At 41.3% G+C, this 21068-nt stretch overlaps 1 protein-coding gene across 1 annotated transcript in view; it reads left to right on the top strand.

Moving 5' to 3' along the window:
- The window catches only part of dennd5b (DENN/MADD domain containing 5B), a 215476-nt gene that overhangs the window by 25335 nt on the left and 169073 nt on the right, over positions 1-21068 (top strand). Inside the window, exon 4 of the mRNA XM_034163218.1 lies at positions 4743-5421. Within this exon, the coding sequence (XP_034019109.1) occupies positions 4743-5421 (679 nt within the window). The remainder of the gene's footprint in view (positions 1-4742; positions 5422-21068) is intronic.

Here is a 21068-nt window from a genome sequence, read left to right as displayed (position 1 = left end):
TGCACCACTCTGCATTTAATCATTAGTGATCGATCTCTGCTCCCCTCCACAGCATGTCTTTTTCCTGGTTCTCTCCCTCAGCCCCAACCAGTCCCAGCAGAAGACTGCCCCTCCCTGAGCCTGGTTCTGCTGGAGGTTTCTTCCTGTTAAAAGGGAGTTTTTCCTTCCCACTGTAGCCAAGTGCTTGCTCACAGGGGGTCGTTTTGACCGTTGGGGTTTTACATAATTATTGTATGGCCTTGCCTTACAATATAAAGCGCCTTGGGGCAACTGTTTGTTGTGATTTGGCGCTATATAAAAAAATTGATTGATTGATTGATTGATGTATTAAATTCAGTTATCCTTTGTACCGTGCTCTGCTTATTTCATACTGGGTCCTTCAAACGCTGGTCGGTTCTCCGAGCTGCGTCCGACACATAACACTCAGCTTCACAAGCGCTCCCGCTTGCTTCCCCCTCCGGCATCTTCCCCTTCATCATTCCCCTTGATAACAAAACCAACCAGAATTACATCGCAAAGTGCAACGGTAATTGATAATATATTTACAAACAGAACAGATGAAATTATCAAGAATGGGATCTTCATGACAGATATTAGCGACCATTTACCAATTTTTTCAATATTTAAATCTAAAAATAGGTACAACAAAAAAACGGATATAAACTTTAAAAGAGATAAGTCAGTAAAAGCCTTAGAGGCATTAAAATATGACCTTAAAAATCAAAACTGGGAAGAAGTTTATGTCAGTGATGTTAATGTAGCATATAACTCATTTATGAAAATATTGATGAAATCATACAATAAAAATTGTAAATTAATTGAAATTAGTAAGAAAAGAGTAAATAAACCATGGCTGACAAAGGGAATAAAAAATGCTTGTACAAAGAAAAACTGTTTATACAGGTGCTTTTTAAAATTGCAAACAAAGGAATCAGAACATAAATACAAAAAATATAAAAATAAACTATTAACAATAATTAGGAAACAAAAAAAAGATTATTACAGTGAAAAACTAAATAAGAGTAAAGACAATATGAGGGTAACATGGGGAATTATAAAAAGTGTGATTGATAGTGATGGAACAAAATAAACTATTCCAAATTACTTTGTTAAGGAAAATAAAGAGATATATGATATAAAAGAAGTTGCAAATGGGTTTAATGATTATTTTTCAAATGTAGGGTCAAGTCTGGTGGGAAATAAACCAATAATAGAAGATAAATTATGTACATTGGTAAATACGGTCAATAGTATTTTCCTGGACAATGTGGAAAAAGATGAAATAAGAAATATTGTAAAAAACTGTGTAAGCAAAAGATCAACTGACCATGAAGATTTAGACATGGTGACTGTAAAAAGTATAATAGAAATTGTTATTGAACCATTTACTTATATTTGTAATCTGTCTCTGTCAACTGGGGTTTTTCCAGATGAAATGAAAATTGCTAAGGTAGTCCCATTATATAAAAATGGAGACAAACATAAGTTTTCTAATTACAGGCCAGTATCATTGCTTCCACAGTTTTCTAAAATTATGGAAAAAGTTTTTGTAACAAGATTGGATAAATTTATTGAGAAACATATTTTAAATAATGTTCAGTATGGATTCAGAACAAAACATTCGACAGCTATGGCAATTATGGAACTAATAGAGAAAATATCAACAACAATAGATAATAAGGATTATTTTGTAAGTATTTTTATTGACCTGAAAAAGGCTTTTGATGTTATAGACCACTCAAGATTGCTCCACAAGTTACAACAATATGGAATAAGAGGTGTTGCACATCAGTGGGTAAAAAGCTACTTAGAAAATAGAAAACAGTTTGTTCAGATAAATAATACCAAATCAGAATTGTGTAACATTATTTATGGAGTACCACAAGGATCGGTACTTGGACCCAAACTGTTTATTTTGTATATCAATGATTTTGTGAATGTATCCAATGTGCTTGGCAGCATTTTATTTGCTGATGATACAACGCTGTTTTACTCTGGATCAGATATACAGGAAGTAGCACAAGTGATAAATACAGAGTTGGAAAAAGTTAAACATTGGTTTGATATAAACAGATTGTCACTAAATATTAATAAGACAAATTTCATATTGTTTAATGATAGAGCGAAAAAAAAATAATGTGTCATTACAAATAGATGGAATGGATATACAAAGGGTAAAAGAAATGAAATTTTTAGGAGTCATGATTGATGAAGATCTTACATGGAAGTCACACATAAATTACATAAAAGGAAAAATAGCGAAAGCCATTGCTGTTTTGCATAAAGTAAAATATTCATTAAATAGTTATGGTTTATTAACATTGATTGTCCCATATTTAACTTATTGTGTAGAAATCTGGGGATCAACATATACAACCTATATACAACCTTTATTTATTTTGCAGAAAAGAGCTTTAAAAGTGATTAGTAACAGTGGTTTTAGAGATCCATCTAATCCATTGTTTATTAAGTATAGGGTACTTAAATTTCATGATTTAGTCGATTTGAAAATATTACAAACGATGTACCAAGTTAATAAAAATACTTTACCAACAAACATTCAAAATATGTTTGAAAAAAGAGTAAGTAGTTATAAATTGAAAGGAATAGAAGTCTTTAAAAAACCAAGATTTAGAACCAAAGTAAAGGAAAGGAGTATTGCAGTAAATGGTGTCAAATTATGGAACAATCTTAATAAAGAAATTAAAGAATTAAGGTCGCTTAAATTATTTTAAAAACATATTAAATTAGATGTATTAAGTATGAAACTATGAAGTAAGTCAGTGGGCTGCAAGAAAGTAAAAAAAAAAAAGTAAACTTAATAATGTTTGGAGTGTCTTAAGTTTAAATGTAACCTATCAGTGATGTAATCAATTAATGGTCATAATTATGAAATGGGTCAGTGGTATGTGACAAGTTAAAGAAATGCAATCTGTTAAATAATGTTGACTATGATGCTGTATATTGAAAGATTGTATTGTTAAAAGGGGCAGAAATCATAAGACTTGTTCTTCTTTCTGCTCCTTTTCATTCTGGTATTGTGGTGCTTTTGTTTTTTGCTTTTCTGTTTTTCTTTTAAATGAATGAAATGAAATCTTCTGTAAGCTCCAAACAGAGCTGCTGCTCCTCCAACCAAAGCATCTGTGAAACTCGCTGGTTTGGTGAAAACCAGCAAAAAAGTTCCAAAAGATGAATCCAATGTTTATGAGCGCTTCTCTGGTATTCTTATACCAGAGAAGAGACCAAAGGAGACCAAAGGAGGCAAGCAGAGTGCAAAACACAGAAAGTAAGAGAAAGCGCAGTGCCGAGGCAGCCATCTGCGACACCATCTTGCACTCGTGTTCATTACTCACCGTCGCGGGGGCAACAGCTCCAGCAGGGGACCCCAGATAAAAAAAAAAAAACTTTCCAGATCAGGAGAGCAGTGCTGTCACATTGTTACCCAGCCACTGTTGATGTAAAAAATGATTCCACTACCCTTCATTTTGCCAGAGAGTGCTGCATCTTGGTCCGCTCTGGAAAGTTGGAAGCCTACCAGTTGCAGAGCAGAGTCCGGAATCGATCCACAGAATCACGACTCTGTGAAGCACCAAACAGCAGATGTGGTGGAATCTCTACTTTTTCCTACAAATAGCTGGAGTTCATCCATTTTATTTTGCAGAAAGCACACACTGAAGCAAACACACGCATTCCTGCTCGCGGTGTACGGTGGCCACAACGGTGGAGCCGTACGAGCGCTGCGGCTCATCTCTCTCTCCTCTGCAATTCACTGCAGGGGCCAAGGTGAGAGCACCTTTGACCAATAGCCCAATAAATCCACTGTAGGATCGAGAAAAATGAGAAACAAATCCACTGGCATTATTCCCCTGATCTTTGTGAGCCGCTGAGTCGCTGACCGAACAGTCCCCCCTAAAAATTGGTCCTCCCTGCCTTCACTGCACATGCTTCATTTGGGACCACAGCAGCTCGTCTGAGTCTCTTCACCCAAAGCGATCAAAGGGAAGAATGTGATTATTAACTATCAGATGACAAAGTAAAACCTCTTAAATCATCCTAAAGTCAGTTTGAAGCAGAAACAAGGTGATAATCGATGAATCGCTGCTGACGCTCCAAAATGACGTAGGCGCAATATATGCGCACACACAAACATATACACACACGCAACCAAAGACGCGCACACACGCAGAAACATATACACACACGCAACCAAAGACACGCGCACACACAGAAACATATACACACGCAACCAAAGACGCGCGCGCACGCAGAAACATATACACACACGCAACCAAAGACGCGCGCGCACGCAGAAACATATACACACACGCAACCAAAGACGCGCGCGCACACGCAGCAACATATACACACACGCAACCAAAGACGCGCGCGCACACGCAGCAACATATACACACACGCAACCAAAGGCGCGCGCACACACGCAGCAACATATACACACACGCAACCAAAGGCGCGCGCACACACGCAGCAACATATACACACACGCAACCAAAGGCGCGCGCACACACGCAGCAACATATACACACACGCAACCAAAGGCGCGCGCACACACGCAGACACATTGTTGGATGTTGGTTTAGTGGACAGAGACAGACAGTCGGATGATCTCGGTGAGAGTGTGTGTGTTTTGTGTCTTTTGAATTCATTGGCTGAACATTGAAAACACTGTCGTGGGACTCAAACGCGCTGTGACCTGTTCTGCTCGTGTCCCGTTGTCCCTCCAGCTGTCCATGCCTAAAGGCCTGTCGTTCCGGACGCAGGTGGACCGGCGTCAGCCCCAGTTCCATTCCTTCATCATCACAAAGGAGGACGGCTCTCGAACATACGGCTTTGTGCTCACCTTTTTTGAGGAGGTCACCAGCCCACAGATCTGCTCTGCGATGCACACGCTGTTCCAGTTGCACGGTGCAGAGCGCCGCCCTGCCAGCCCCACTGCTTCTTCCTCCTCGTCCAGCGTGGACTCTCTGGCCGGCAGCCTGGAGGCTGTGGACTTTCCCACCTCCTCCTCGGCTTCATCCCACAGGACAGGAAGCTACGACTCCTCCCGGGACACTCTCTATGTGTCCAAGGCCCTGTGTCTGATCACGCCGATGCCCTTCCTGCACGCCTGCCGCCATTTCCTGATTCAGCTGCACAAGGCCGTCGCAGTAGCCAGCAGCCCCCCGCTGCCGCTGGAGAGCTACATTTACAACATCCTGTATGAGGTGCCGCTGCCCGCTCCAGGACGCTCCCTGAAGTTTCATGGAGTGTATGAGCCCATTATCTGCCAGAGGCCTGGAACTGGGGAGTTGCCATTGGCCGACTTCCCGCTGGGGGAGGCCTTCAGACTGCTCGGTGTGGAGAACCTGGTCCAGGTCTTCACCTGCACCCTGCTGGAGATGCAAATCCTCCTCTACTCACAGGGTAAGTACGTCTACACACATTATGTTGGAACAAAAACGTTGTTCTCTTGTACTGCTCTGCCTGCTGCTTTATAAGCCACACCCCTGAGCAGCTACTTTACAGGTGATCAAATTATTGATCAATAAACAACCTTCCCAGCTTGTTACAGGACAGGTCAAAGGTCAACTCAGTGTTGATTTTTGGTGAAAATATTTCTTTGATATTCTTTGATTTGATATTTTATTAGGATAAACAGAACGTGCCGCGGCCTCAACTTTACCTAAATTCTGGGTCTGTTGGTGAAGCTTAGGGCTTGTGGTCGGTGATCACCTTAATATTTCTTCTGTTGTTCTTGTTTAATGCTGATAAATGATACTGTATTTGTTGTCTTTTTGGTGCCTGATTCTGTTTTTTCGCTGTTTGAGGTGCAGCTCAATCCAGAGATGGGTGTGGTGTCTGTTTCTGCAGGCGTCCTGTCCTGTACAGCAGCATGGACTCCCAAAAATTCCTCTGTATTTGAATTGTCACTTGTGTCTGTAGCATGGCCCAAGCAGAGGGTCGCCCCTCTGAGTCTGGTCTGCTTGAGGTTTCTTCCTCAAATCATCAGAGGGAGTTTTTTCTTACCACTGTCTCCTGTGTTCTTGCTGTGGGGGTTAGTAAGGTTGGACCTCACTGTGTGAATCACCTTGAGGCAGCTTTGTTGTGATTTGGCGTAATATAAATGAAATAAATTGAAAAGCGGAACAATGCAGGTTCTGTCCTGGTCGTAAATGGACTGCATTTATATACCACTTTTCCATCTGCATCAGACGCTCAAAGCACTTTACAATAATGCCTCACATTCACTCCGATGTCAGACTGCTGCCATACAAGGCGCTCGCTACACACCGGGAGCAACTAGGGGATTAAGGACCTTGCCCAAGGGCCCTTAGTGATTTTCCGGTCAGGCTGGGATTTGAACCGAGGATCCTCTGGTCTAAAGCCCAACGCTTAACCACTAGACCATCACCTCCCCTGGTGATGGTCATGGAACATCTGACCAGCTCTTCATTCTCACAAGGATCCTGGAGGGGCCTGGGAGTCTGCCCATCGAGTCTGCATGTGTTCTATGGACTTGGAGAAGGCGTATGATCGGGTACCCCGGAGATACTGTGGGAGGTGCTGTGGGAGTATGGAGTGGGGGGAGCAATCTCTGCACTCACAAAGTGAGAGCTGTGTTTGGGTTCTCAGAGTGATGCAGCGATACCACTTTTTTCAGAATAAGTACAAGTACATACATTTTGATACTCGTCAATATTGAGTACCGATATGAATACTTAATGATACCAGTACGTTTTATGATGACTTTGACTCCAACAAATTAACTGTGTGTTTCTGAACAAACATGATGCTGACAGACATCTGACTGAAATGGAACCTGTAAAATATACAACACCAGGATCTGAAGTAGAGAAGCTTGAATCTTCGACTGGACTGGATTGCTTGACTCGAGGACGTTTCGCTTCAAATCGCAGAAGCTTCCTCAGCTAAAATTCTTGCTCTGGAAGTCTGACTTCTGTCTGACTCTTGTAGAGAAGAATAAAACAGAAGCCAACAAAAGCTGGAGTTTTAAACCTAACCAGACCCCTCCTACTGAGAGGCAGACTGCTATAGGCTAGTGACTAAACAGTAGCTCTAATTAGCAACTATTGTGCTCTAGTTAGCACCCTCCTAATGACAGGGTAGCTGTCCCTCTAATGATGAGATGGGTAGCTGTCCCTCTAATAATGAGATGGATGCCTTTCTGATGGCTCCCTTGATGACGTGAATGACTCATTACCATGAACAAAAGACTGAAACTGCTTTGACCTGAGTACCACATTGTAAACAGGGGACAAAGCGTGTCTCAGACCCCCTCCCCGGTTAAGGCTGGGTTTCAAACGTTTCACAAAGAATGCCTCCTTGACCCCTCTCTCAAACCATTTCTTCTCTCTGGCTAATATTTTAACTTCCTTGTCCTCAAACGTGTGGTTAGTGTCTTTAAGGTGGAGATGAACTGCAGACTGAGGTCCACTGGCGCCCTCTCTGCGGTGCTGGTATAGTCTTTTGTGTAAAGGTTGCTTCGTTTCACCTACGTAGTGTTCGTTACAGTTTTCCTGACATCTGATAAAATACACTACATTGCTCTGTTTGTAACTAGGGATCCTGTCCTTAGGGTGAACTAATTTCTGTCTCAAGGTGTTAACCGGTTTAAAGTAAACTGGGATTTTGTGCTGTCTGAAGATCCTCTGTAGTTTTTCCCCTACTCCTGGTTCTAGGATCTGAACTGAAACTGGCCATCACTAACTTTCCTTCTGTCTGTGAGGACAGCTTCACTACTCTTAACTTCATAATGGACTAAATAGAGCAGAGAAGGATTTTCTTTCACCAAAACAGATCAAATCCAGGCTTGCATCTCAGATGTACCTTCTGGCAATTTGTAGCTGAACTTCCAGGTCTTCTTTTGAAGAAAATCCTCCTCTGTACCACTTCATTGTGAAGATGGCTAACTGCTGATACAAAATGCAGAACATGCACTGTGCATAATTTCTCCAATCACAGCCACATAAGCCTATAACTTCTCCTGGGTTGTCTGGGTGTTTTGGTGGGTGTCTTGTCCTTCTTGCACAGTCACTCAGTTTTTGAGAACTGTCTACTCCAAAAAAAAAACTCCCAAAAAGACTCCAAGCTGTCAGTGATGTTAAAGGGGGCAACACACAGTATTAAGAACAGGGGGATGTAAACTTTGGATCAGGTTCACTTGGGTAGTTTTCTTGTCATTTTGATTTAAAAAGAGGAAACACAGTTGTTTGACAGTAAATGGCTTCACCCAACCACGAACCATGAGTGAAAAAAACTTTTTGGGTTGTCATTCATATTCTATTAAAAATGGACAAAAAAGCAAAAATTCTGCCAGGGTATGTAAACGTTTGAGCACAACTGTAAATACCAGATTGGGCTGACACTTGATACTGGTATCAGGATCAGTGCATCTCTACTTCTCAGCAGTAAGTCGGACTTGTTTCCAGTGGAGGTTGGCCTCAGCCAGGACTTCACCTTGTCACCAATCCTGTTTTTGATATTCATGGCCCGGATGTCGAGGTTTAGTTGGGGGCAGGAGGGTTTCCAGTTTGGTGGGCTCAGGGTCTCATCACTGCTTTTTGCAGATGATGTGGTCCTGTTGGCTTCATCAGCCTGTGACCTCCAAAACTCACTGGATGGGTTCACAGCCGAGTGTGAAGCGGCTGAGATGAGGATCAGCCACTCTAAATCTGTGGCCATGGCTCTCAGCAGGAAACCCATGGATTATCTACTCCGGGTAGGGAATGAGGTGTTGCCCCAAGTGAAGGAGTTCAAGTACCTCGGGGTCTTGTTCACGAGCCAGGGGACGATGGAGCGTGAGATTGGCCGGAGAATCGGTGTAGCAGGGGCGGTGTTCCATTCACTCTCTTGTACTGTTGTGATGAAAAGAGAGCTGAGCCAAAAAGCGAAGCTCTACATCTACTGGTCAGTCTTCGTTCCTCCTCTCACCTATGGTCATGAGGGTTGAGTCATGACCGAAAGAACTAGATCGCGGGTACAAGCAGCTGAAATGGGCTTCCTCAGGAGGGTGGCTGGTGTCTCCCTTAGAGATTCAGTGAGGAAAATAAGTATTTGAACACCCTGCGATTTTGCAAGTTCTCCCATTTAGAAATCATGGAGGGGTCTGAAATTTTCATCTTAGGTGCATGTCCACTGTGAGAGACATAATCTAAAAAAAATCCGGAAATCACAATGTATGATTTTTTTTTTTTTTTTTAATAATTTATTTGTATGTTACTGCTGCAAATAAGTATTTGAACACCTGCCAATCAGCAGAAATTCTGGCCCTCAAAGACCTGTTAGTCCGCCTCTAAAAAGTCCACCTCCACTCCACTTATTATTCCAAATTAGAAGCACCTATTTGAGGTCGTTAGCTGCATAAAGACACCTGTCCACCCACACAATCAGTAAGACTCCAACGACTAAAATGGCTAAGACCAAAGAGCTGTCCAAAGACACCAGAGACAAAATTGTAGGGCTACAGGGCAACTGCCAAGCAGCTTGTTGAAAAAAGATCAACTGGTGGAGCAATTATTAGAAAATGGAAGAAGCTAAACATGACTGTTAATCTCCCTCGGACTGGGGCTCCATGCCCAGATCCCACCTCATGGCATATCAGTGATCCTAAGAAAGGTGAGGAATCAGCCCAGAACTGCACGGGAGGAGCTGGTCCATGACCTTAAGAGAGCTGGCACCACTGTTTCAAAGGTTAATGTGGGTAATACACTGACGTCATGGGTTAAAATCATGCATGGCACGGAAGGTTCCTGTGCTTAAATCAGCACACGTCCAGGCCTGTCTTAAGTTTGCCCATGACCATTTGGATGATCCAGAGGAGTCATGGGAGAAAGTTATGTGGTCAGATGAGACCAAAATAGAACTTTTTGGTCTTAATTCCACTCGCTGTGTTTGGAGGAAGAAGAATGCTGAGTACCATCCCAAAAACACCGCCCCTACTGTGAAGCATGGGGGTGGAAGCATCATACTTTGGAGGTGTTTTTCTGCACATGGGACAGGACGACTGCACTGTATTAAGGAGAGGATGACCGGGGTCATGTATTGTGAGATTGTGGGGAACAACCTCCTTCCCTCAGTTAGAGCATTGAAGATGGGTCGTGGATGGGTCTTCCAACATGACAATGACCCGAAGCACACAGCCAGGATAACCAAGGAGTGGCTCTGTAAGAAGCATATCAAGGTTCTGGAGTGGCCTGGCCAGTCTCCAGACCTAAACCCAATAGAAAATCTTTGGAGGGAGCTGAAACTCCGTGTTTCTCAGTGACAGCCTAGTAACCTGGCTTATCTAGAGAAGATCTGTATGGAGGAGTGGACCAAAATCCCTCCCTCGGATACTCACATGACTGAAAAGCAACCGGAAGCCGTCTGAAAGCCACCTGAATGCCGTCCTGTGAGACCAACACGGAGGTGGTTTTGTCCCGCGCCATGAGCGGCACGGTGGCGCAATCCTCCGCTTCTCTTTCCATGACAAAAACTCCTGTAACAGTGGAATGTGCCGAAAAAGTACTGATGTCCATGCCTTCTGCCTTTTTTGTGAAAGTCAGACGACGTCCCGGATCAACAAAGCCTTCACGTTGGAAATGATCTGGTTGTTTCAGCGGGGTTTGAGCCTGTCGATCGGAGTGCGGCGCGCTCTCAGATGCTGTGGGCTGTAGCACTCCTTAATCTGTGTAATCCCCATAAAATCGTCGCTGAAAGCCATCTAAATATTCCGAATGGTGTCCAGCTGGAGGTGTCTCACAGTTTCTGGAAAAATTTGATGCAGCAAAGCTCCAAATCGTTCAGACATTTTATTCGCAATAAAAATCCGACGAGAGGGGTGGATCAGTGCTCACACAAAGCCTGCTCACAGGCAAATGACACAACCGACAGGTGTGAAAAAACTCACGCATGCGCACGAAGGTTCAAGCTTGGCTGATGCAATCACACGTGATTCAATTCCATATGGTTTTTTAAAAAAATAAAAAGGTCGGATACTTTTTGGACAGACCTCGTATGTAGAAGAAAATGACACAGAAGACATTAACCCAGTCGTTTCCTGGGATGCTCTCAAAGCTGCACTTGGAGGTAAAGTGATAGCTATAACTTCAAAACAAAATCAAATGAGAAGGGCCTCTTATTTAAATCTGGTAGAAAAATTAAAAAAATGTAGAATTAAGATATAAAACTATTCATAATACTCAATTCTTTGAAGAAAGCAAGTGTATAAAAGAGGAAATAGGAGAGGTTTTGAATGGAGAGGTGGAGAAAAAAACTCAGGTTCTTGAAACAGAACTATTATGAACAGGGTCCAAAGGCAACTAGATTACTAGCAAGGCAGCTCAGAAAACAACAAACTGTAAATACAGTACATAAGATTAGGAATCATTCTACAAATGATGTACAATATAGCCATGATGCAATAGAGGAAATGTTTAGGCAATACTACGAAAAACTGTAGAGTCAACCATCTTCCTCTAGCAAAGCTGGAAAAAACATAATTTCTTAACTCTTTAAATCTACCAACAATTGGAGACGAACAAAATCGTGACCTTATAGCACCGATAACCCCAGAAGAGATATCAAAAGCTATATCAAGACTCAAGGCTAACAAGTGTCCGGGGGGTGATGGGTTTCCATCAGAGTGGTATAAGTGCTTTAAGGAGGAGTTAGTCCCCATGCTTGAGTCCTCATTCAGTTTTACTCTTAAGCAGTGGTGGGCACACTTCCGATAATCCGATAACAGATAATTATCGAAGATAATGTTTTCATTATCGGATTATCTTTTTAGATAACTTTAAAAAACCATCATCGGACTAGTTATCTTCCGATGAATTGCCGTCCGATAACTTTTAGACCGATAACGTAGTAAACCAAGCTGAACAGTGAAAAACATTTTTAAAACTTAAAAGCAGTTGAGACCTACCTGTTAAGTTTCCTAATAGGTATATTGTTCTACCCTCTGCAAACAGAAGAGAGCTGTTTTCAGAAAAAAAAACTACTCTATCCTCTGTAGGCAAAGGAGAACTGGTGACCCCCCCAAAAAAATTATTTCCTTTAACACCATACTGATAAAACCGCAATATCACCCAAGTCATCCAGAGGCATACATTTTTAACTTATGGTTCAAATTTTAACCTACTCATTTTGGACAAGTTATTTAAAATGACTGTCATGTCTGGAGGAGACTAGAAGGAGAGAGCATATCTCGCCCATATTGGCCTCTCTTCATTGGCTTCCTGTTAATTCTAGAATAGAATTTAAAATTCTTCTTCTTACTTATAAGGTTTTGAATAATCAGTTCCCATCTTATCTTAGGGACCTCATAGTACCATATCACACCAATAGAGCGCTTCGCTCTCAGACTGCAGGCTTACTTGTAGTTCCTAGGGTTTGTAAGAGTAGAATGGGAGGCAGAGCCTTCAGCTTTCAGGCTCCTCTCCTGTGGAACCAGCTCCTAATTCAGATCAGGGAGACAGACACCCTCTCTACTTTTAAGATTAGGCTTAAAACTTTCCTTTTTGCTAAAGCTTATAGTTAGGGCTGGATCAGGTGACCCTGAACCATCCCTTAGTTATGCTGCTATAGACTTAGACTGCTGGGGGGGTTCCCATGATGCACTGAGTGTTTCTTTCTCTTTTTGCTCTGTATGCACCACTCTGCATTTAATCATTAGTGATTGATCTCTGCTCTCTTCCACAGCATGTCTTTTTCCCGATTCTCTCCCCTCAGCCCCAACCAGTCCCAGCAGAAGACTGCCCCTCCCTGAGCCTGGTTCTGCTGGAGGTTTCTTCCTGTTAAAAGGGAGTTTTTCCTTCCCACTGTCGCCAAGTGCTTGCTCACAGGGGGTCGTTTTGACCGTTGGGGTTTTTACGTATTTATTGTATGGCCTTGCCTTACAATATAAAGCGCCTTGGGGCAACTGTTTGTTGTGATTTGGCGCTATATAAATAAAATTGATTGATTGATTTATAAAGTGAAAATATCAGACATTTGTTTTCGTTTTAAAGTAATGTGCTAATTTTTAAGGTTTTGTGAGCACATGCTGTGCCCAGCAGCAATGCATTATGGGTAGCATAGGGTAATCTCAGACGTTCACGACAGGACAAATGCATTTCAGACACTCTGTTTAGGCTCCACGGACAACAGCATTAAACTCTAGTGCCTAAAACTCTCGTGAATATATTCTCTGGGTTTATAGACGTTATTGTATTTGCGTTTAAATTCCACACATCTTAAATGTAGCAGACGGATTATCTGGAATTTTGTTTGGCAAGTTTTCAAAGCCACTACTGCCATCTACTGGCCAGTAGTGTTCATGGCAGTATTCGCCCCAAGTACTAAGCATCTAGTCACCAGTAGATGGCATTGTTCTATTTATTTTGACCCGGTTATATCAGATGGTGGTCAAATCAACTTTTTGGCTTTGCAAATGGCTTTTTTTTTTTTTTTTAACAAATTAAGTTTAAAAACAAAACAACAACAAAAAAAAACATTACAAGACAGCTCTGCGGTTGGATGCTTGTAGCTCTTCAGCAGCAGGAGGTGGTCGTGAGATGTTAAAGCTTGTTATTGCACTACATGATGCAGGACGTGCGATTAACCTGAAACTCAGTCCAAAAAATTCTCGCACGAATGAAAAATCATCTGAAAAATGGCCAAAACATGCACAGTGTAAAGCCAACATTTATGTGTCAAGACAAGGCTTAAGAACTGACCAATTGTTAACCTTGTTCTTTGTTTTATCTATGTTTTTATTATTGCATTTTAACCTGTGAAGTGCTTTGACTTATGTCTGTGAAAGGCACTATATAAATACATTTACTTACTTACTTACTAATATTGAGTGCACGTTTTACAACATCATAAAACGTGCGCACATCATCAAACATGCAAAACGTTTTGCGATGACACTTCCAGGGCTCCGTAAAAATGCCTGTTTTTACAAATAAAAATGGAATATTTTACAAAAGCACATTTATCTTTAAACCAACACACGACACATGTCACATTAACGTGTTGGTTTACATAATGAATGACTGAACCAATCAGTGTTTAGCAGAGGCACTTTTACCCAGAATGCTTTGCAGTCTGTTTGTTACAAAACCTCAGAATTAGTGCATTATTCACATTAAAAGATATATGTTATATTTTAACTTTGTACAAATGACAGAATTGACATTAATGGAGTTATTCTGTCAGTATTTTCACAAAACCATAAGTTAGTATGACTTTATTTTTCAAGACCTCCGCCTGACCGGAGCATTATGAAATACTGGCTCATTCTTTGGGTCTTTTGTCGCTTTTGATGCTTTCAAAAGCGATCATGTTAAAAGTCAATTTTAGCTTCTTAGTAATTGCAAATGTACCAGAGCCACTACTGGAATTTATCGATTATCTGTACCTTCCGATACATTTTTGGGTGGTTTATCGGTTTATCTTTATCAAAGATAACTTTTCAGTTATCTGATTATCTATTATCAAAGTTACTTTTTTGGTTATCTGTGCCCACCACTGCTCTTAAGGAGGGTCAGATTCCAATTTCATGGAACGAGGCAATCATTTCTGTGATCCCAAAGGAGGAGAAAGACCTATAATATTGTAGTAATTATAGACCAATATCCGTGCTTAATGTTGACTACAAAATCATCTATATTTGCTAAATGATATGAAAAAATAATGGCACATTTGATTGATGAGGATCAAACTGGCTTCATCTCAGGGTGCAAAACTCAAGACAGTATCAGGAGAACCCTACACATAATCCATTCTATATGTAACAATAAGAAATGTGCAGTCCTAGTAAGTTTGGATGCCGAAAAGACGTTTGATAGTGTAAATTGGAGTTTTTTTATATGCAGTACTTGAAAGATTTGGTGTTAATGAAGAAGCAATTAAATGTATTAAGTCCATCTATCAAAACCCCACAGCTTGGATAAAAATTAGCGGGAGCCTATCAGAACAAATAATACTTAAGAGGGGCACACGCCAAGGCTGCTGCCTCTCACCTCTCGTCTTTGCACTCTGTATTGAACCTTTGGCACAGGCTGTACGACAGGATGAGGAAGTGAGAGGAATACAAGTAAAAGGAGGACAACATATAAGTTTATTTGCAGATGACATAATACTATATCTAGAGAACCCAACCCAAACCCTCATCCCTCTGATTCATTTAATTAATACTTTTTTCCAAACATTCAGGGTGTAAAATTAATGTGACTAAAACCCAGATACTATCATTTAACTAAACTCCATCTGAAGAAATTAAGACTATGTTTAAATTGAAATGGGATTTAAAATGTATAAAATACCTTGGTGTAATTCTAACTAAAGAACAGGGTGGAATGTCACTCCCTAATTTGAGGGACTACTACTATGCAGCTTGCACTGTGCACAATTTCTCCAGTCACAGCCACATAAGCCTATAACTTCTTCTGGGTTGTCTGGGTGTCTTGGTGGCTTTCCTCACTCTTCTCCTTCTTGCACAGACACTTAGTTTTGACAGTGGTGGGCACAGTTCTGATAATCCGATAACCGATAATTATCGAAGATAAAGTTTTCATTATCGATTGGCTTTTCAGATAACTTTGAAAACCATTATCAGACTAATTATCTTCCGATAAATTTTTGTACGATCATTTTTAGACCGTTAACATGGTAAACAAAGGTGAACAGATGTGTAGTGCTACCCTTTGCAAAACAGGAGAGCTGCTTCTAAAAGAAACCGCTCTATCCTCTGCAGGCAAAGAAGAACTGGTCACCAAAAAAAAACCTAATTTCTTTTAACCCCATACTGATACGTGGCCAATATCACCCGAGTCATCCAGAGGCATACATTTTTAACTTATGGTTCAAATTTTAACCAAACTTATTTCAGACAAGTTATTTAAATTAACGTCACTTCTGAAGTTTTATAAAGTGAAAATATCAGATGTTTTAGTTTTAAAGTAATGCGCTAATTTTTAATGTTTTGTGTGGGCATGCTGTGTCCAGGTGCATTATGGGTGATAGGGTAATCTCAGTACGTTCACGACAGGAGAAATGCGTTTCCGACACTCTGATCAGGACAACAGCATTAAACTCTAGTGCCTAAAACTCTTGTGAATATATTCTCTGGGTTTATAGACATTGTTATTGTGTTTGCTTTTATTAAATTCCACGCATCTTAAACATAGAAAGTAGCAACACAGATTATCTGGAATTTTGTTTTTGCAAGTTTTCAAGGTCTCTACTGCCATCTACTGGCCAGTAGTGTTCATGGCAGCATTCAGACTGAAGCTGGGCTGATATTTTCACTCACTGTACTCGGTTCCAGCTCAAACTGTACCACAGAATCGCATGGTGTAAAAGTTCAGAGCGCACGATTTATGTTCTCACACACACATTGTACGTTCAAAAGCCACATGTCAGACTCGTGTTTCCAGAAGCAAAATGTAAACAGAAGCTTTTTTTCAAACTTAATTTACAAAAACTCTTGATGGGAGACATCAAAGTTTAAAAAAAAAACATTACAAGACAGCTCTGCTGTGTTTGCACAGGCACAGTGCGAGAGGTGGTCGTGAGATGTTAAACGCAGCTCATTACTCCATGTATACTAAACGATGCAGGACGCGCGATTAACTTGAAACTCAGTGCGATCCAAAATATTCTCACACGATTGAAAAATCAACTGAAAAAGGGCCAAAACTCGAACTGGCACCAGTAGATCATGACAGTGTTCTATTTATTTTGACACCGGTTATATCAGATGGTTATCTAATTACAACTTGGCTTTTTTTTTTTTTTTTTTTTTTTGAAAATGCCTTTTTTTTAAATGCCTTTTTTTTTACAAATAAAAAATGGCATATTTTGCAAAAGCACATTTATCTGTAAACACCAACACACAACACACCTCACATTAACGTGTCGGTTTACATAGAATGAATCAACCAATCAGTGTGAGCAGAGGCACATTTTACCCAGAATGCCATCTGTCTGTTGTTACATCTGTTTGTTACAAAACTTCAGAATTAGTGCATTATTCAACATTAAAAGATATGTGTTAGATCTTAACTTTGTACAAATGACATAATTGACATTAATGGAGTTATTCTCTCAGTATTCATTTTATTTATAAATCAAAACCATAACTCACCACTGCTTTATTTGTCAAGACCTCCGCCTGACGGCAGCGTTGTGATTGAGTAGAAAGTTGAGCTTTGTGGCTCCTTTCAGTTGCTTCTGTGCTGGAAGCCATGTAGTAAACAGGAGCTTCCAGCAGGGGGCAGGACAGTCAAAGACAGAAGTGCTGACTCATTGTTTGGGTCTGTTGTCACTTTTGATGCTTCCAGAAGCGATCATGGTGTTAAAACTCAAATTCAGCTTGTTTAGTAGTACTGGAGACAATACTGGAATTTATCGGTTATGTGTAACTTCCGATACATTTTTTGGTGGTTTATCGTTTTAACTTTATCAAAGATAACTTTTCAGTTATCTGATTATCTGTTATCGTTAATTTTTTATAGTTAATTTTTTGGTTATGTGTGCCCACCCCTGGTTGTTGAGAACTGTGTACTCCATGCAGATGTACCACAGAGTGTCATACTGTTTGTATTTCTTTGTAATTGATGTAAATAAAGTCCGAAACATATTCAGAGGCAGCTTCACCCTCAGAGAGCCTCGACCACAATCTACTACAAAAGACTCCAAGCTGTCAGTGATGTTAAAGGGGGCAACACACAGCATTAAGAACAGGGGGATGTGTTGTGAAAGTGTAGGAACACGGACCCACAACAGGGGGCGCAAATGAACGGACAATGGAGAAGATAAATAACAAGTTTTACTATTGTGAAACGAGCACAACCAATACAACAATCAACAATTTGGGGTTAAGCCGAATTCTGCTGGTGTCGTGTGGGCAGGCTCGAAGGTAGGAGACGTCCGTCCAAGTCGAACCGGAACCATCCAGATCTCCTCTGCCACCGAACCCTGGAAGTACTGGAACCGCCAAGTCCCGAATTCCCAGGTGGCCACTGCCTCCGCTCGTCGGATCCGGTACTGCTGGCAAGAGAGAGCAACAAACACACAGGTGTGGATGCGGCTGCACCCAATAACACGGAGAGGGGAGAAGCCGCCTCCACCTCTCGTCACAAAAAAAGCAGGAAGGTGAGTACTTATCTAATCACTCGGCCTGCGGTAGTCAGCTGTCCTGAAAGGTTTAACAAGTGTTATCAATTAACACAGAATATGCTGCAGAGAATGTTACCTCTATCTCAAGGCGATATCTCGGCACTGAGGTGGAGACGCCGTCCTGCTGATATACCTCCGTGCTGAGTGGAACAGCTGTGTCCAGTGATGGGTGACAGTTGTCACCCTGGCTGCTCTCGTGAGGCGGCAGCGCCCTCTGGTGCCTGGAGCCCGCACTCCAGGCAGGGCGCCCTCTGGTGGTGGTGGGCCAGCAGTACCTCCTCTTCAGCGGCCCACACAACAGGATGGAAACTTTAGATCAGGGTCATTTGGGTAGTTTGTGTTGTCATTCTGATTTAAAAAGAGGAAACCTGGTTGTTTGACAATAAACGGCTTCACCCAACCACGAACCATGAGGGAAAAACGGTTTGTGTTATTGTTCATATACTCTGAAAAATGGCCAAAAAAATGCCAAGGTATGTAAACTTTTGAGCACAACTGTATGAATTTGGAGGGTTATTTGCATGAAAAAGTAAATCATGGTAACAAAATGTTTATTTCAGAATCAGAAGAAGTTTATTGCCAATGAACAGGATTCACAGACTAGGAATTTGCTTCGATATAATGGTGCAACATTAAACAGAGAGCAATATAAAATGCTAAGATAAAATATACAATATGTGCCAAAATAAGACAAAATATAAGATAAAAAAAATGACATGAAATATGAAAGGCTGTGTGCAACAGAAAAACAGAAAGAAAGAGGAACAGAAAAAGTGCAGTGGGAGGAGTGCAATTAAAACCAAAGTACATTTGTCTAAAGTGACCCGTGATAAAATGATAAAGTGACAGAGTTAAGGTTAAGGTGACTGAGTTATGAGGAGTTCATGAGTCTAACGGCAGAGGGGAAGAAACTGTTCTTATGGCAGGAGGTTCTGGTCCGGATGGACCGTAGCCTCCTGCCCGAGGGGAGTGGTTTGAACAGACCGTGTGCAGGGTGAGAAGGGTCAGCTGTGATCCGACCTGCTCGGCCCAGAGTCCTGGAGACGTGTAAGTCGTGGAGAGATGGAAGGCTACAGCCGATCACCTTCTCAGCAGAGGCCACAATGCGCTGCAGTCTGTGTCTGTCCCTGGCTGTGGCCCCGGCGTACCACACCGTGATGGAGGAGCAGAGGATGGACTCGATGATGGCCGTGTAGAACTGCACCATCAGCTGGACAGGCAGCTTGGCCTTCTTCAGCTGCCGCAGGAAGTACATCCCCTGCTGGGCCTTCTTGATGAGGGAGCTGATGGTTGACTCCCACTTGAGGTCCTGGGTGATGGTGGTGCCGAGGAAGCGGTGACAGACCACAGTGGTGATGGGGCTGTTGGTGAGGGCGGGGGGGCTTGTCCATCAATTTGTCCATCAATAAACATATTCCACATTATCAAATGCTGAGTGACTGTTTATTTGATGGTCTGTTAGGCCAAATTCACCATATCATCACTTTTCACACATTTTCAGGGGATACTGAAGTTCAAGAGCTCACCACAGCCACACCCACCAATGTTATAATTGCAGACCACTTGATTTGAATCGCTCATGGGCCCGAGTTTTGAGAAATATATGTGTGCAAAACTCCCCCCGGGGGGAGGGGGGGGGGGTCTAGGTATCTACTTTATCTTGTGTTTTGTCATTCATTGCATTATCTGTTTCACTCTAGGCTCTGGTTTTGGTTTTAGCTGAAATAGAGGGATTAATAAATGAAATAGTTTTGACAGTGTGAAATGTTTGGTCTCCAAAGGAAAGGTCAAACCAGGTCGACGTCCACTGGATTCTATGACATGTGACACGTTACCCTGTAACATGACAGCGAAACATGGCAAATGGTGCAAACTATTCCTTTTTTAAAATGCTGTTAACTCAACCAATAGTTAGCATCAGTTTTTTTTTTTGTTTTTTTTTTTACCAAAATTGGAGCAACTTTAACTTTTGACCCCTGTACAAACTGAAATTGACCTTTTTCACAATTTTTGCTGTTTTTACCCCATAACTCCAGAACGTTAACTCAAAGATAGTCCAAACTATACCTTTTTGGAATAGTTATGATCAGACAAATAATGTGGTGTAGTTTTCATCATGATTGGAGCGTTTTTAAATTTTGACCGCTGGAACTCATTACAGGTCAGCTCCAGGATGGCTCCATATCTGAAATAAACATTAGTTTATTTAGAATATGTGTGCCTCCCATCCTGTGCATCGACATGGACTCCCACAATCTCCCACAATCTCTTAAAATTTCCTGTATAATTTCCTGTATTGTCAATTGTGTCTGTATCATGGCCCAAACAGAGGGTCACCCCTCTGAGTCTGGTCTGCTTGAGGTTTCTTCCTCAAATCATCAGAGGGAGTTTTTTTCTTACCACTGTCACCTGTGTTCTTGCTCTGGGGTTGGTAAGGTTAGACCTTACTTGTGTGAAGCACTTTGAAATAATTTTGTTGTGATTTGGCGCTATTAGGGATGGGTATTGATAAGATTTTATCTATTATGCCATTATTGATCCGATTCATTATAGATTATCGATCAATACCTCCTGTGAATTTTCTGTGTACTAAAGGTCACCTTTACAGGTTTTCTATGTCAACAACATTTTATTGAGTCTTAAAGTAAATAAATATGAAATTGGTCCCCAAATCCTTGATCTCTAAAAACAAACTATAAACAAAATCTGTAGTTTTTGTCAAAAGATGGATGGATGAGATTTATTGTCATTGTCATTAAAAAAGTGCAACAACAAGATTACATCCACACTCCATGTTAGGTTTAAAACCACCTAAACATCATAAAACTGTAACAGAGAAAGACACAACAGTCAAATAAGAGTCAGAGAGTAGAATTCAATTGTAAATGCTCGCGAGGAGTGCA

This window comes from Thalassophryne amazonica, chromosome 22 (assembly GCF_902500255.1).
Source record: "Thalassophryne amazonica chromosome 22, fThaAma1.1, whole genome shotgun sequence".
Taxonomy (NCBI): Eukaryota; Metazoa; Chordata; class Actinopteri; order Batrachoidiformes; family Batrachoididae; genus Thalassophryne; species Thalassophryne amazonica.
This window is presented reverse-complemented; position numbering and strand designations above follow the sequence as displayed.